Here is a 17847-nt window from a genome sequence, read left to right on the forward strand (position 1 = left end):
GTGTGCAAAAAGTAAGACCAAAACATGAATCTCTCAAATTTTGTGAAGACCCAAATGAGGTCCGAAATCGCGAAAAATGCAGAATTCTTTTGTGTAAAAATAAAAATAAATTATATGAGAGAGAGAGAGGAAAAAAAAAACTCTTGATCAAAACAACATGACGGAAAATGTAAACAATGAGTCTCGGGACAATGCCAACACGTGTTAAACAACCTGTTAATGTTAAACCCAAAGGTAGAACTCGGACATATGTGCTCATAAATAGGTATAAGTCTGACTCAAGTACTCATAAATAATCAACTTAGGAAAACAATTTCGGAAAAAGGGAAAAATTGAGGGATAGAAAAATATCGCGTATGATCGTTAGAATTCCAAAATGACATCATTTACAAACAACGGATTAAATTATGAGTGCAGGTGTTGTGGTTCTATCGACAATCTCTGAGCATAGTCCACAAAGAGTGTCAAATAGACACCTCGAATCAGACCTTTCCTGCAACCCAAGATGGTCTCGTCTTGTGCTTGGAAACAAAGGGGAGACCAATCGGGAAGCGAGAAAAGGGACGAGGGACCAATCCGAAAGGTGAATAGTGCATGAGAAAAACGTATAAAAACTGGGACTTCAAGGCCAAAAGGGAGTCTCCTCCGAAATAAGAACTGTCACCTTTGGATTAAGCTCACCGTATGCTTTATGGTGTATCGTGCCATTGCCCAAGACATCTCTGTGAATCTCCGATCATCCCCAACACGCAGCGATCCTTCTCGTCCGCCCCAGGGTGTGACCGACGTCAGGGTTCTCGTCTAGATCAGTGAAGGACTGTCAATCAATGATGTAAGCATTTGTTACAAATAAACGGTTTTTGCATGTAAAACACTTGTTTTCATTTGCCTCCTTCGCAACCGCCCACATACACGGTTTCCCTTAGGCTCATCTGACGCGGGATTAATTGTAACCCCTTTAAAGTCGGCAAATCTTGCAATTTTAAAAATGAATTTTTTTAGAAATTAATATTGGAATTGATTATTATTAACAAAAGACTTATACTACAAATCACCTTTTATTTTTTATCAGTTATGCAAATAAGTATCATTTCAGCTTTTCACATTATGCAAACTGTCAGAGTCCTGTATCCAGGAATCAATCTAAAAAATTTAACTGATATTTCTCTTTTTCCTAGCCAGCACTATTAGATACAATCCGAGTGTAAAAAACACAACAGGTATCTAAGTTTACATGATGAAAGCAAAAGCATATATGCACATATACACTGCATATGAGCACTACCAACTAGGCTCAAGGAGAATAGTCACTTCATAATCCCTTGTAGCTTCAATTGTGTTTGAGAAGAATGAATATAACAAATAAATCAATTTGATTTTGAGTACAAACAATTTCATTCTATAGTAATAAGATGTTTTATTTTTTTTGAAAAAATTGAAAATAATTTTATTTTATTATTGATAATATAAACTAATTAAAGTTACATTGATTGTGTTAACTGACAATACAGCGTGGTAACAAAATTTTTAGGCATGAGTTTGATGTGTTGTAATCTAATTTTTGCAAGTAAATTTTATATGCAAATTGTTAAATAAGATAAGGGTAGTAAATAGAATTCTATAAAATTACATTAATACTGCTAGAATGACAATGTTTTCACATAACAAAAATAGCAAAAAAGTTTGTACTTTAAATTTTTTAGAATAGTTATTTTTGACTAATTATGAAATAAAATTACTCTGCTTTTTTAATGTAAGAAAACATTAAAAAAGCAGAGAGTAATTAACAAAAGTACTTAATTATAACATTTTTACAAATTTCTTTTGGTTTTCAAATAAATTTTGCTTTTGAATAGCATGTTTTTTTAAATCATCTTTTCATGAAATGATGCTACCTGAGGATGCAGGAGACAAATATAACAGTATCAGTTTTTTAAGCAGATCTTAATTATAACTAGGGACACACTACAATTTTGTCATGTCACAATAGAATTGAGTCAGAGAATTAGGTTTTTGTAATTAAAAATTTTTTAAAATAGTATTAGTACAAGTAAATTACCTTTTACTCCATCTAACCCAAGTGCTGATGTGTTTGTGTGTGTAAAGCAGGCAATGCCTGTATGTCATGAAAAGAAAATACCGTATTTTACGGACTATAAGACGCACTTTTTTCTTCGAAAAATTGCCTCCAAAATTTAGGTGCATCTTATAGGTACTATTTTAAAAAACTGTTTAAAAATTAAGGTGCGTCTTATAGTCCGTAAAATATGGTAGTTGCTGGCCATACAAGACAACAATCTTTATTAGTGATGTAACGAATATTCGGCCGAATACCGAATACCTAAAAACAGGAGTAATAAATAACAAAAACACAGTAAATTAATCATTTTGGTAACTTTTATTAATTGCTGAACATTAAATTATAATTTAAAGTTAATAAGAAATAGCATCTAACTCTAGTATTAAATTATTTTGTAATTAATTATTATTATAGCCTTTATTTAGCCGGATATCTTATGGCATTGATGGCATGTAGGTTAGAATGTATCGGGCATTAATGTTATTGTTTAGTTAATTATGTTATATTCGTATTCGCATAAATTTTAATATTTTTTACGATATTTTAAAATGATTTACGAAATGTTTTATTGAAACTTATTGTATTTAAAGAAAGATTTACTTATCTATTTCTAGAAGATGAGTAACTAATATATAATTTATTCTTTGCTTTATATATAAAATGAGCATTTCTCATTATGTACAGAAGATAACATTTGAAATCACGTTAATTTTTAAAATATTGACAAAAACAATAGCAACAAAATATCACAAATAGAAATCCCCAATAATATATTTGAACTGTTTCACAACTGGGGAGAAACTAGACCATATGTCCCCACTAAAGTATATTCTTAGTGTACTATTCAGTCTATAAATACGTAGTAAAAACAAAATTTGGTTAATGTTACCTATGGTAGCAAACATGGCAGCTTGTCTCTGAAACAGTGGGGATGCACGTTCTAACCTATTCTAATAAATTACATTATTGCCAACCAAATTATTAGAATAGGGGTAATTTATTAGGTTAGGTTAGGTTAGGTTAGAATGTGCATCCCCACTGTTTCAGAGACGTTTGCTACCATAGGTAACATTAACCCAAAATTTTAGTGCTTAAAGAGTTAAGTTATTTGCAATCGATCTTTTTAAGTTATAACTTACATCTAAATACCAACAACTGCCGAATCATATCGGGCTAATTACAGCTATTACATAAATTATAAACCAATTTGGCACTAGAGATAGACATTAGGCGCCATCTCATATTAACTTTAATAATTATAATTTAATTAATTAATTTACATAATTTAGACCTACTGGAAGAAAAAAATCATAGTGACAGCGGGCCAATAGAGAGCAGGATGCATGATCCTTGCCATAATGCAGTTTGCACGCAAATTTTCGTACGTGCGTTAATCAAGCCAAATATTCGGTATTCGGCCTGAGGCTGAATATACTATTCGTTACATCACAAATCCTTACACTTGTCAGTCACAGAGGAGCAATCATTGTGCCTGTTGGGGACAGACGATCCTTGCATTCACTCAGCATTGATTGCTTTGTTCTTGTGTTTTGTTCATTTTATATTAGGTGCATATAATGATTTATTTTTACTTTATTTTTGCCCCTTAAATTCTGTTAAGTGTGCTCAATGACATCAGGGAACATGGATATCATCATTTTGAACTACTATACCTCAAAAAGAAGTCAGAGACCTCCATATTTTATTACATTTTTGGATTCATCAAAATTAACAGAAAATATTGAAGTTTAATCAAAATTTATCAAATTTTGAAAACAAACAGTTCTGTCTCAATCTCCAGATGAAAAGTATAAAAATATGTTGCAACTAAATGAAACATGTAATATATACAGTAATTTGCACTATAATTTTACAAAGAAGCTTTAAAGATGTTTTATTAGTTTCAAAATTTTTGCTACTCTCATAGCAGCAGACTAACTTAATGTGTCACAAATACCAAATGAAACATACAAGGGGGCTGTTTCCTTTTCAACCTCTGATGGCCCATAAAACAAAGACAAATGTAAATAACAAAATGAATTTATTACCAAAAGTTAGGTACAAACGTGGTTACTTTTTAACATAATCACTTGAAGATTGAGGCATTTGTCTATTTGTGCTTTGAAATTCCCTCTTTGTAGAATGTTGCCACCAAGTACTTGAGATGGGCCCTAACATTGTTTTGAAGATTGTTATTAGTCTCGAATCTTTGCCCTCCTAGCCATGTTTTCAGTTCGGGAAACAGTGGAAGTCTTCACTGCATTTAAACACTCAGCATATAGCTCAGAGCATTTTCCACCTCTTTTCTGAACTGAAAATGTGGCTAGGAGGGCAGAGGTTCAAGACTAATAACAATCTTCAAAGCAACGTTAGGGCCCATCTCAAGTACTTGGTGGCAACATTCTACAAAGAGGGAATTTCAAAGCACAAATAGACAAATGCCTCAATCTTCAAGTGATTATGTTAAAAAGTAACCACGTCTGTACCTAACTTTTGGTAATAAATTCATTTTGTTATTTACACTTTGTCTTTGTTTTATGGACCACTGGAGGTTGAAAAAGAAACAGCCTTTGTAGTATGTGGTTTTAATTTCATTGTTTTGGTCATTACTATGGAAATATTCTGAAAATGTAACTATAGTAACTAAACAGTATATATGTAAAAACCACTAAGACCTGTAATTATATCTGTATTCTGTCATTGTTGGTACAAAATTGCAATTTGAGAAAAATCAAAATAGGAACTACTAAAATTTTAATTTTACTGCTTTCGTAAATGTTCTGATAATTATAGACTACATTTGAAAATGCAAAGCAGATTTCATTTGAAAAAATAATCTCTCTTCATTTAAGAGGCAAAATTTGTAAGAAAAATTAAACAGAAGTTTATTATTCAAATTTCATACCATTTTTGTTATTACTGATGATCTACTACAAAATTAGATTATATAAATATAACATCACTACACAATGAATAAAAATTATGTGAAGATTTTACATACAATAATTTATAGAAGTTCAATTTTAATTTTTTTTTTATTTCAATACTAACATCATACTACATTACATTGAAAGTGATAAACATCACAAATATTTCTATTGAAAATATAAACAAACAATAAAATGCAATTATGCATTAGTTCAATAATAATAATAAAAAATAAAAAAAAATTAATTACAATTAGTTGAAACATATTACAATGTTTTAAAATGTTGATTTGGAATTCTCATTATAATTTAACTTCTCAATTCAGGAACTGCTAAATACCAATATACACCACCTCCATTTTTTTTTGTTTTTAAAAAAGAAATAGCACAAAGAATACAATTTGACTTAGAATATTAAGAATAATCTGATACCAACTTTTGAGATTAAATTTGTGAATCACTAACAAAGAAATGGTGAATAATATGATAATGTATCATCAATCTCCATACAAAAGCAGCCATCTGAAATAAATATTGATACATTAATTAATGAATTAATAAAAAAGTTTCATCAAAATTTTAAAAAATAAGAACTATGTTTATTTTAATATTTAAATTTACTTTGTCTTTAGCAAAGATCTACAATTAGTAAATGCTCAACAAATCATGCATGTTTCTTAAAATTTTTATCTGTATTAGAAAACTAATCATTTGAAAACTTTTCTAAAAGTTTTAAATGTTCATGTCCTTCAAGTGTAAGTGCTTTTATTACATATCTAAAAATAGCATACACATATGGATATGTAAATGTAATGAATTACATAATATTAGAATCTAGTTATCATCATCAGTCCATAAAATGAAGAGATTTTAGAAAATGATTTCAATTTCTCAAGTTTTAAATTCATATATGTTATGATATATTAAAAAGAATTCTATCTACATTTAACATTAAATCCAAGTGCAACAACAACAAAAATTTTAGTTTATATTACATTAAAAAAACATATCTGAAAATTAATATTTGGCTTATTGCAGTTATTTTCATTCACTTTCATTTTACTGCAATTTTGTTTTTATTAATTGTTGTAAACTGAAGGGCAATTTAAATAACCATGAGAAATTTAAATTGTTTTGTGATGGTCAAATTGCCTCTCATAATTGGTGTATTTGTTTAAAAAATATAGAAAACTAATAATGTTTGCTGATTATATATATTTATTACAAACATATCATCCATTTGTTTTTGTAACTTATTTTATATTTGAGAATGTTCCATGATAAAAAAAAACTAGAAATAGAATTTCGTTCTCTGCTAGACATTTTATAAATGACAAATGATGAACCAAGATAGGTAGTGAATGTATGCATATTACATTGATGACAAATTAACAGTTAAATTATATGCAGAAATTTCCAACTAATGAAGGCTGAAAATTCTCATTAGATAAATGTTATATACTCAAACTCTATGAAGTTAATTGGAACATGGGATGAAAAAATCAAAACACTATGTATTTTATAAAACTATTCTATCCTATACCATTTATTACATTTGATGATGATTATTATTTGTTGATATGTAGGTTACAAGCATTAAAAAAATTAAATGAGAATTCATGAAATTTATAGTATTTATATATCTTGTGTAATATGTTAAAACATTAAAAACTATTAAAAATTTTTAGTATCTGTTGTGTCTGGAAACAGTATTCCTAAATATACTCAAACATTTATAAATTTATGAAAAACTGAACTCCTAGACATAAAATTTGTGCTTATTAAAAAATAGTAAAACTTTTGAGAAATTTAACAATTTCCCACAAGGACTTTTTATATTTTGTGAAGTAACAAAACTGGATATAATAGAAATATTCTACTGACCAAAAGTATCAAAAAATATTCAAATGTTAATGCTCTAGACTAAACTACAGTCTGCCTATGGAAGAAATCGACTTGAGAGCAATGTAACATGTGATGTCAGCACTTTTTGCTTAATATGTCAGGCCAATATGTGAATTTTATTTTCTCTCACTAGATGGCAGTATGACTTTTCTGTTGTGTTAATTTTTTATAGCATGTATTAACTATAAAGAATCATGCATTTAACAATTATTATAGTGAATCTCCTCATATTCCAATACAGAATGTGAAGCTTCCATTACACTGTTTATAATGGTGGTGACAAACCAGGAAGAAACCAGAAGTAACTTGCCACAACTAAGTGATCAGTGGCTGATGCTCAGTGGTTAATATCCAAATTGATTCTTTCCATAACCAGACTGTATAATCACTTTAAATATGTAAACAGTCTATAATTATGAAATAATAAAACAAACGAATCAAAATATATTTTTAAGAATTTAAAAATATTATTATTAAAATTATGGGCAAGTTCATTTTTTAGCAACAGAGAAAATAATAATTTCTATTTAATTATTTTATATTGGACATTTTTATTCAATAAAATATTTCTGAAAATTTTTTTATTTTCAGCTTCTTTTTCCTAAAAGATTACTTCTGTTTTTATAATTAAAGTTATTGAAAATTATAAAATTTTAAATGTATTTCATATAAAATAAAATTACTTACTATGACATTTGTATGAAGAAATAAGTCAAACTTCATTCATCTAAGTAGTAATAAATAATATATCAGTTTAGAAATCATGTTTATAATCATGTAAAAGTAGATAAAAAAATATGTTTACAATTTATAAAAATTCTTAAATGACATAACAAACACATAAATGAAGAAAATAAAATAATTTAAAAATTTCTAGATCAGTTCATTGAAAATGATTGATTTTTTTAAATAATTGAACTTCATCTAATCAGTTAAAGTTAATGCATGAAATGATTAATTCATTGATTTCTACTACTTACAGAATCTATTAGTTTTCTTCATTGATATTTAATTAAAACTATATTATTTTTGTAAATTGAGCTATTTACTTCAAGTTACACATAAAAGAAGAACTTTTACTTTTACTTAAATTGTAAATATATATTTTGAATTTATTTTCTTCAGCAGATGCAACTATAATATGGAGTTGCTATACATTACAAAAATTATCAAAGTTTACAAAAGTTGAAGTAAAAAAGTATACACAAATTATCTGTAAAAATTTTATAGATTTCTATTTTGAATTCCATATAGAATTTGAAATATTTATAAAAACAACATTTAAACTAAACTGATAAATAATTAAGAACATTTTTAATGCTAAGTTTATATCCGATATGCTAGTCTGCGGGTCAAAATTTGATTATGGTACAATATAATTCTAAGAGTAACTATAAAACCAAATAAATAAATTTGTCTCAAAACATGGATATTTTGAAATTAAAAAATTTATTGCACCTAGCAATGACATTAAGCACATAAATTAAATTAGTTTTGTAAAATACTAGACTGTAATGTTGCCTCCATCACAAAATAAAAAACAGAAATTAAAAATTAATTTGACCACAAAAGGTGCCTTATATAAATATTTTCTAACATCTGCTCATTATATTTAACTTCAAAACATTAAAAATAATCATTTTAAAATTTTTGGATGCAATTTCTTACATAAAGCACAAAATAAATAATAAACTCAATTTTAGAAAGATGTTGCAGCTATTGAGGAAAAAACCACCACATACACAAAAACAGTAAATATAAATTTCATTTTAATTAAATTTAGCATGTTAGTATCATCAGTACTGTTAAATCTCAAAAAACTCCGAATACTGCTTTTACATTTTAATTCAACAGTTCAAACATCTCACATTCATTTAACATTACACAATATTCCAGAAGTATAGAGGGGGGGACACACTAAAACCATGATAATACAGCAACTTATCTCTGTTTGATTTTTAACTTTCCACAAAAGATTACACATTCATGTTTCCAGGCATCATTTTTTTTAGTTTTGTTATGGTAATGGAAGGGACATTTTACTAGGGATGTAGGAAACAGTTTCTAAAATTTTTAAAAATATTCACACATTTACAGCTTTACACACAGTGAAATTAACTTATACTGAAATGTTATGAACCTGATTATTTTGATTTTTTTACATAAAGTCAGATGAAAATGAAGCTCACATTGAAAGATGGATTTGGGGATTTTAAATTTTATATTCCAGAATTTAAACTTTGTTAAAGTTATTATTATTATTTTAAATTTATCTTTAAAGTGTTCCTTTAAAATAATTATTAACATAAAATCTGCTGTGTTTTAAAAACTCTATGATTGTTAAATGTAAAAAAAATTATCCTTGGGACATGGAGTTTTACAGCAATCAAATTTTGATCTCTGCATCTATTTGAATATGTTATGAAGAAAATCAAATTATAATCTGTCAATTTATGAAATATAGCACAAAATCAGCATCATATATAGTAGTTTTCGTATGTAGGACCTATCAAAGTCTTAGTATACTATCTTACAAGGATGCCCAGGAATTACAGCCCCTATACAATGTTATTTCAATTACTTCCTTTACTGTAATATAAAATTTAATTTGTTGTAAGACTTCAATATACATTTTGTTCCAGGCTGTCCCATTACCATCTGAGGGGTCCTGCTATCCCATGGAAACCCGGAAAGTCAGTCAGTCATTTGAATATTATTAGTTTTAAAATTAAGAAATTCCATTAGTGTTCCCAGTATTCAAATGATAATTACTTCATTTGGTAATTAAGAAATCATATTTTAAGAGCTTGCATATTCTAATTACAAATATAAATAAAATAATTGCTTGACCCTATTATAATTGCATTTGATAAAACATCAAAAGCAATTTTCTTTAAATGTTGGAGAAGGAAAAAAATCAAAACCTTATACATTTCCAAAAAAGCTTCACAAAAATATAAGTTTAAAATTTCTTCTTTTAATTGGAAAAATTTTAAATCTCAAAATCCTTAATCTCTGTCTCAGATCCAACCATTTTTATGAAGAGTTTCATCTCAGTTATTTTGCAAACAAAACTCAATGAGAACTTGATAATAGATTGATCATCCAATAAATTAATCATTCTAAGAACTCATATAAACAAGCATTCATACTAATTATTTATTCAACTGGCAATTTGTTAAATCATTTTCAATAAACTGATCTATCTCGCACAATTAAATCTATCCTTACTTTGAACAGTCTGCAACTAAATTGTTAACTCTTGATAAGCTGAACTTCATAAAATCAAAAGTCTTGCTAAGTTGAATATTTGGTTGGTTAGTTGGATTTGGGGTTTTGTGCCAAAAGGGCCTAGGTAGGTCAGACTATGCCAGGTCTAGCTAGTTATGTTACTCTATGCCCTTTTGAGTTTTTTAATACATGATAATCAATCATTCTCTTGTATGTTCTAAAATTCCGTATATAAGTTTATTGTCTTTAGATTTGTCATTGTAGATTGAATTTGTCTGTTATTGTGTAGTATACTCCTTACAGCTTGGTCATCTGAAGATATTTGTTGTCAAAGGTAGTGTTCTCTGGCTGTTTTGTATTAAGGGCACATTAGTAATATATGTTAGATGGTAAGTGGGATGTGGCAAGTAAGTTGAATTTTTATTTTATCCCAATTTGACACCGATAAACTCTGCATTTTGTCTCTCTAAGTCAATGATTTTGAGAGCACATTTAAATTACTTAAAACCTAAGATTTCAGGAATTTATTTCATATCTGACATTGTAGGCTGTGTGTTGTATTTCTAAAGAGATAAATTATATTAAGTAAAATTAAGCAATTACATACCCTTGAAGAAATGTACAATATTTCTCCTTTGTATATATACCCTTTGTCAGAAAAGTTCCAGGACAAACTCGTAAAAAAATACAAAATTGCAATTACCAAGTAATGATCCTAGCTCCTATCAAAGTAGTCCCCTCAGCTATCTATACACAAGTGCCAACATTTCTAGAGGTCTTGGAAACATGCAGAGAAAGCTTCAAGTGTGATTGTGATGCTTGTTAGCTCATTTGTCACAGTCTGTTGGATGTCTGAGATATCTTGACGAGACGTCCTTTTCAGTTGCAACCCTTTGTCAGAAAAGTGTGATTTTTTTCTTGTTTCCACAAGTGAAAAGGTAGGCAGATGAAAGGGATGTTTCATGAAGATATCAAAGACATTCAACAGACTGTGACAAAGGAGCTAACAAGCATCACACTTGGCACTTTCTCTGCTTGCTTCCAAGACCTCCAGAAATGTTGGCACTTGTGTATAGATAGCTGAGGGGACTACTTTGACAGGAGCTAAGATCATTACTTGGTAATTGTAATTTTCCATTTTTTACAAGCTTTGTCTTGGAACTTTTCTGACAAAGGGTGTATATATAAAAAATATAAGAAATAATAAATATATAACATTTACATCTAACTGTTCTTTTTGTACCAATATCTATGTTCTAATAAAAGTAATGATAAAGTTTTTTCTATTCCTCCACTTCAAGTTATCAAGAGTCAACTGTACTACTGATCTGAATAAAACAAAATAAGACAGACATAAATTCAAAAATTTTTTGGAAAAAAACAGTTAAACACTGAAATAGAACTGAAGGTACTATTTCTCTCTTTTCCCATACATCCTTTTGCAAAGTTACTTTTGCTCTTTAGCAACAAAAAGACATCCAAGCCTCAATGTGAATAACTTCCTAGTTTTTTCTTACAAACCTTACACTACCTCAATCTCTTCTCCAGATTTCTGGAGAAGACAGTATATCCTTAATTTGTCTCTCATCACTAACCAACTAGAGATACAATCCTAATAGATATAGTTTTGGCTTAAGAGCATAAATTGCATTTTTAATTTTTTTTCTTTAAAAGTCAAAAGCCAGAGAAAATATCCAGAGAAAATGCCAAGTTTTGCAATTAAAATTTTATTTTTGAAAATACATTTTCCTAGTCAGAATTTTAAAAAAATTTTTGAAAGCATGTGTCAAAATATAGATATTTAACTTACAAAAACTGATGCAAGTCCAAGCTTAATGAGTTCAAAACTAATGTTTAAAGAAATGAAAACAAATTTACAGATAATAATAATAAACAAAATTCTAAATTTGAATTTAAATTCTAACACCAACCAAATAGAAAACTAAAATAAAAGTTTCAGTAAATAATCAAAATTACAGTAATATATATATATATATATAAAATTGAAATCAAATCAGATAAATTTTTGTCAATTAACCTTTCAGAATGTGGTATTTTTTTCAACTTTATTTTAAAATATATTTATACATTATAATTTTCACATTTTCATGTTGCATCAACTGCAACCAAGAATATTGTAGATTAAGTATTTACATATATCACATCATCATTGAATAATACTAAAGCATCTGTTCATAACAGTATCAATCAGTTCTCTATTATAACAGTTGTTGGGACACCAATGTCCAATGATAGCTATCAGTAAGAATGACAAAGAACAATGAAACAACTAACTATTCATGATTTCTCTGCATTCATCAACAATACAGAACTAAATTTAACATGGTTATGCATTATGATTTTAGGAACAGGAAAACACATTTGTGATTTCTCATAAATGCTTGTGGACTGCTCATCATTTTAAATATAAATAACAGCAATTAAATAATATCATACTTGATACAGTCACATCATATAAATTGGATAGAGATTCATTACATTGTTTGCTTTTCTACAAAAAATTCTAAGTATTTAATAAATCTATAGCTTCTGATAAAATATTTAACTTTTAAAAACCTCTTCTATAACAGAAGACACAAAAAAAAAATTATTAAATTATGTAAAATCTCAAAATTCTATGAATTTTCTAATTATAGCTTTGTGATATGTTGTTGGAAATTCTAATTCAATGAATCAAAACTAAAATTTTTGTTAGCCTTCTTCAAAAAAATTTGGAAAATCATCAAATATATAAATTTAACAAAAGCATAATAAATTATCACTGAAACAAAATACTTTTAACATATTGATTATGAGAAGATAAATAATAATAAAATAAGCAAAACAATAAATAAATCAAGCTTATAAAGAATGCACATAATTTTTAAATTCAAGTAATTACACACACAATTTTTAGAAAAATCAACTTTACATTTAAACTCACCAATTTAAATTGATGATGGTGAAAAGAGTGGTTCACAGATTCACTTACATAAAATCTGCTTCATTAATATAATCTCCTATTGTTGAAAATAAATTTTACAAAGTGAAATGATAATATAAGTTTTTTCTCGACAAGTGCAAAGTATATTTTTCATGCACATTAATTTTGAAATAATTTCAATTTTACTGACTTTACAAAGATAACTGTCAAACCACTTTATCCACAGAATATAACAAAATAGTCAAAATACTTTAGATATTAAATTCATTAATAGGTTTAATATTTAATTTAAACAACAATAATAAATTACATAAACATTTAGTAGTTTTAATTCATTGCAAAAGTTATTATTATTAAACAAACTTCAAATAAAACTTTTTTTTTTTTTTCGTTAAAAATATATTTAAATATAAAGAAAAAAATTCCCTATTATTTTTAACCCAAATATTAAGTGATTTTCATGAAAATATTTGAAGACATTTGATAATTCATATTTACTGAAAAAATGTTAACATATATTACACATAGCTTATTTCTTTAGTTTCTTTGGAATATAAAAAAAGTACACAAAACCTAATAATTAAAGGTCTTTTATGAGTTCCAAATTATTATACAATTTTTTTTCTTCCTACATTGCTATTGCTCTTCTCACACAATGCAAAAAAATTTTAAATACTGAGAAATGGTACTGTAAATGTCAAATTACTTGATATTTCAATCTAGTTAGAAATTTTGTGCTAATCCTGCTATAATAATATAAACCACGTCTTTCAAAACATGCTGCTTTGAATGGAGATCCTTAAAAACACACTGATATTAATGAACACAGCTTATGAACTGAAAAAACAGTACATAGCATCATACTGCTTTGTTGATGTTTGAAGTTATAAAATTTGAAACAATTTTAATATCAAAAGTCAAGAACCAAAGCAGTATTGACAATATTTTTTTAAAATAAAATTATTCATGAGAAATTTATCGATAAAGTTTTAGATTATCTAATCATCCAGCTGAAATTTACAGAACAAGACTTCGACAACATTTAACCTCTTGATTACATTTAACCAAAACATTGTCTTTTTTATTTTTGATAGAAGAAAAAATAATTTTCTCAGCTTTCAGGATGTGCAGAACTGTCTGCGAATAAGAGACTTTTCCAATTTTAAATTCCTATCAACCAGCTGCTTTTTAAACCATCTGGAAATCAAATTTTTATAGTTGATCTCTAGTTAACTACAAATTTAAAAATAAGCATTTTGTTGGAACTAAATGATCTTTCTGCCTTAATATAACACATTACTATTTCTTTTCACCTGTAGTAGCACTTACATAAAATACAGAATGTCAATGTTTTGAAATCTTAATTCCAAATGACTTCTCATCCAATTTAACAAGTTTTGAAAGCAAAATTTCTTGGAAAAAAATTCAATCTTATAAACATTAAACAAAAACTTGTCTCCACATGCTTTCACTTCATCCTAAATCATGAATATGAAATGATAAACAATATTTAAGTTGATTTTTGGTGAATCACATTAGCCACATAATATATCTGTATGGCTACAAAATTGAAACTAAACAACTTTTATACAGAAGTGTTGAACACAAAATCGTGTTAGTAACAATCACATGGCTTTTTCCGCCTTTATTTAGTTGATATGGTATTTCTCTTACAGGTTATAAGGACAGTAAAATTCTTGTAAGAGAATTTTACTGTGTCTTTATAACCTTCTCACTCTCGAGTTTGTAATATACAAACTTACAGTGTACAAGTGCCATACTGGGAGAAAACTGGTACTGTAAGTTATATACATGCATTTTAAAAAATGTTTGTACAATTTACTTGTAAATAATATTTAGATGCCGTATACACTATTTTCTTGTTATTTTAGTTGACTAATGAGGGGCACAAAGCTCAAAACGTGCAAGAGAAATACCGTATCAACTAAATAAAGGGTGGAAAAAGCCATGTGATTGTTACTAACACGATCTCGTGTTCAACACTTCTAAGATAATACATGGTTTCACAACAAATTAACTTTTATACATTTAACTCTTCTGTAAACTTTTTAGTATGTGCATGAATCACAGGTTATGAAACAGAAATATAGTCCTCTCAATCATTGGACTTGTCCATGTATCAGTACTAATTTCATAAAACTCAATTCTTCTACTTCTCCAATCTTGACTTGCAAATCATTTTTCATTTTCCTATAAAATTTCTATTTTCTGTTTAATGTTTGTTACAATTATTTTAAAATCTCCAAACTAAATATATCAGAACAATTGCTGTGATTTAAGACTTTCAAGTCAATTTAACATCTATACTTTTACAGTGCAATAGTTTTTGCTTAATAGCTAAAATAATAGACTAGCACTACAAAATCTAAGCCTTACACATTTTACATGCAAACTCAACTTAAGGTAAGCATAAGAATTAAGAGTAAGATCAAAATAATTAAAAAACAAAACTTTTGACATACAATTGGCAATGAGACAGGTTCAACAAAAACAGTCTCATTGCTAATTTATTTAACAAAAATAATTTGTTAATCAAAATTGAGAAATTTAAAAATTAAATATCTAGAAAAGCTTAACACAGATAGATAAAACATTTAAGACCAGTTAATACCAGACTGAATGTACTGACTGACCAATGGTTACATCAATTAATGTAGGCTTCTGTTATTTACTGTAAAATTCCAAAACATTCAGATTTCTACAAATGTACAGCACATACTGTATTACCAAGATAATGTATGTAACTTTTTCTAACAAACTGTTAATGTAAAATCAAGCACATGACTTGAGAATATAATCACAAAGAGCATATGAATCATTTTTAATTGTGAAGTCAAATATTTAGACTGTTTTCATATTAATTAAATCTATTTTAGCAATCTACCTGAAGAATTTTTTGAAAATAATTCAAATGATCAACTAAGAGCAATAGTAGTCAACTTTCAAATATAAAATGTGTAAGCAGAGTTTAAAATCTGCTATTCATTAGCACCCCTCCCCATTAACTCCATATCTGCGATGGTCGAGAATTCGGAGAACTGAGGGGTCACAAAGGGGAAGGAAGAGCGTGGACAGGAGAGAGGAGAGAAAGGTCACTACTTTTTAGACTGGACATGTGTGTAACGGACACTGAAGTCATCTGTGCTTGTGATAGCCTTACTTTTTAGTTTAATTGTTGTATTATTAAAATTTGTAATATTACAAATTGGCGCAGTCGACAGGATTTCATTACACAGCTGTATTTATGTAGTCTTGAAGTAGAATCATGCTTTTCAAATTATTGGTTCAGAAGACCGAAGACTCCTACGTTATCTCCCAATATCAACTAGAAGCGGAAGACGAATGGAAATCGACCCAGAATTTCAAGGAATCGAAAATCATCCCGCAATTTCGACCTCATCAGCTTTTCAAACTGCTATCCAGATGATGACGAATTATCGAACACTATTTCATTATCGGAAACAGAAGGTGAGCTCTATCTTAACAAAACTTTAATATGACCGGTCGCCTCCGACAATTCTCCTCCTATGGACAGTTCATCTGACCCAAAGTCGGATGTGTTGATGCAAATGGTTCAGTTGCAAAAGCTGTACATGTACCAACAAGCCAAGATTATAAACTCTTTTCGGCAAACCATAAAAAAATGTCATTAAACTCATCTCGCAATACGATCAACATAGAAAAATACGACGGAAAATCGGAGGAAGCGCGTATTTGGATAATTTCATATGAACACGCGTGTGCATCTCACAATTGGATTACAGATGAACAAAAGATCCACAACCTTTGAAATTATTTGGAAAGAATTGCCGTGAAATGGTACAATTCTTGAGTATTAGATAAGGTCGGTGATAATTGGGAGGAATGGAAAAACTCTTTTCTTAGTGCGTTCGGACAGAATCGGATCCAGCTTTCCATATTAGTGGATATGTGGGAATATTGTGGTGGTTCACTATTAGATTATTATTTTGAAAAACAACGGCGTATCCAACTTGCATATCCGGATATTGGGAACAAAGCTTTATCACCATGGTAATATGTAAACTACCAGCAGATATGCAAGCTATTCTTCTTCAACACAATTTAAATGACAAAGAAAACTTATGTGTTGGATTGAGCAAATTGATACCTACAAAAAACTCGGTACTGAGGAAAATTGAAAGAAGGAATAATAATATTCACGGTAACCGAAGTTTTACCTCTGTGAATGAAATTGATAATGGTCCAAAAAACGAGTAAGGAAGGGTTTATCGATCCCTCTGACAAAATCGTTGTCTAGTCACAGATCATAATGATTCCCGCGTGAAATCGATGCCAGTCCACCAAATCAACAAACACAAGTGGCAAAAGACCAAGAATGGCCGGTTGATTGTCCCGAAAAATATTCAAAACAGCATTATGAAGCGGGATCATCATGATACCAGGGGGTCATGATGGGTTTTGGAGAACTTATTACAAGTTAAGAGCACGGTTCTGGTGGCCTAACATGAGACAAAGTATCCAACGTTACGTGCAGACCTGTCCGATATGTCAATCCGTCAAGTTTAAATACCGACCCCGTCAAGACCAACTCTATTTGCCCCCACAATTGAAAATACCCTTCAATATGGTACACATTGATTTTGCAGAGCTTCAGAAATGCAGTGAAGGGGTAAGAATGACTAAATCATTTCTAGTGGTCATAGACGAAGCTACACGGATAACTTATGCTAAAGCTATAAAGGAGGATGTGAATAGTG

At 28.7% G+C, this 17847-nt stretch overlaps 1 protein-coding gene across 1 annotated transcript in view; it reads right to left on the reverse strand.

Annotated features, from left to right (window-relative positions):
- Window positions 1-4940: 4940 nt before the first annotated feature.
- The window catches only part of LOC136973810 (eukaryotic translation initiation factor 4H-like), a 58684-nt gene continuing 45777 nt past the window's right edge, over window positions 4941-17847 (reverse strand). Inside the window, exons 6-7 of the mRNA XM_067268586.1 lie at window positions 7600-7639; window positions 4941-5529 (exon numbers count right to left, since the gene is read on the reverse strand). Of these exons, the coding sequence (XP_067124687.1) occupies window positions 7632-7639 (8 nt within the window). The 3' untranslated portion in view covers window positions 4941-5529; window positions 7600-7631. The remainder of the gene's footprint in view (window positions 5530-7599; window positions 7640-17847) is intronic.

Source organism: Centruroides vittatus, unplaced genomic scaffold (assembly GCF_030686945.1).
Source record: "Centruroides vittatus isolate TY-2023 unplaced genomic scaffold, ASM3068694v2 contig_329, whole genome shotgun sequence".
Taxonomy (NCBI): domain Eukaryota; kingdom Metazoa; phylum Arthropoda; class Arachnida; order Scorpiones; family Buthidae; genus Centruroides; species Centruroides vittatus.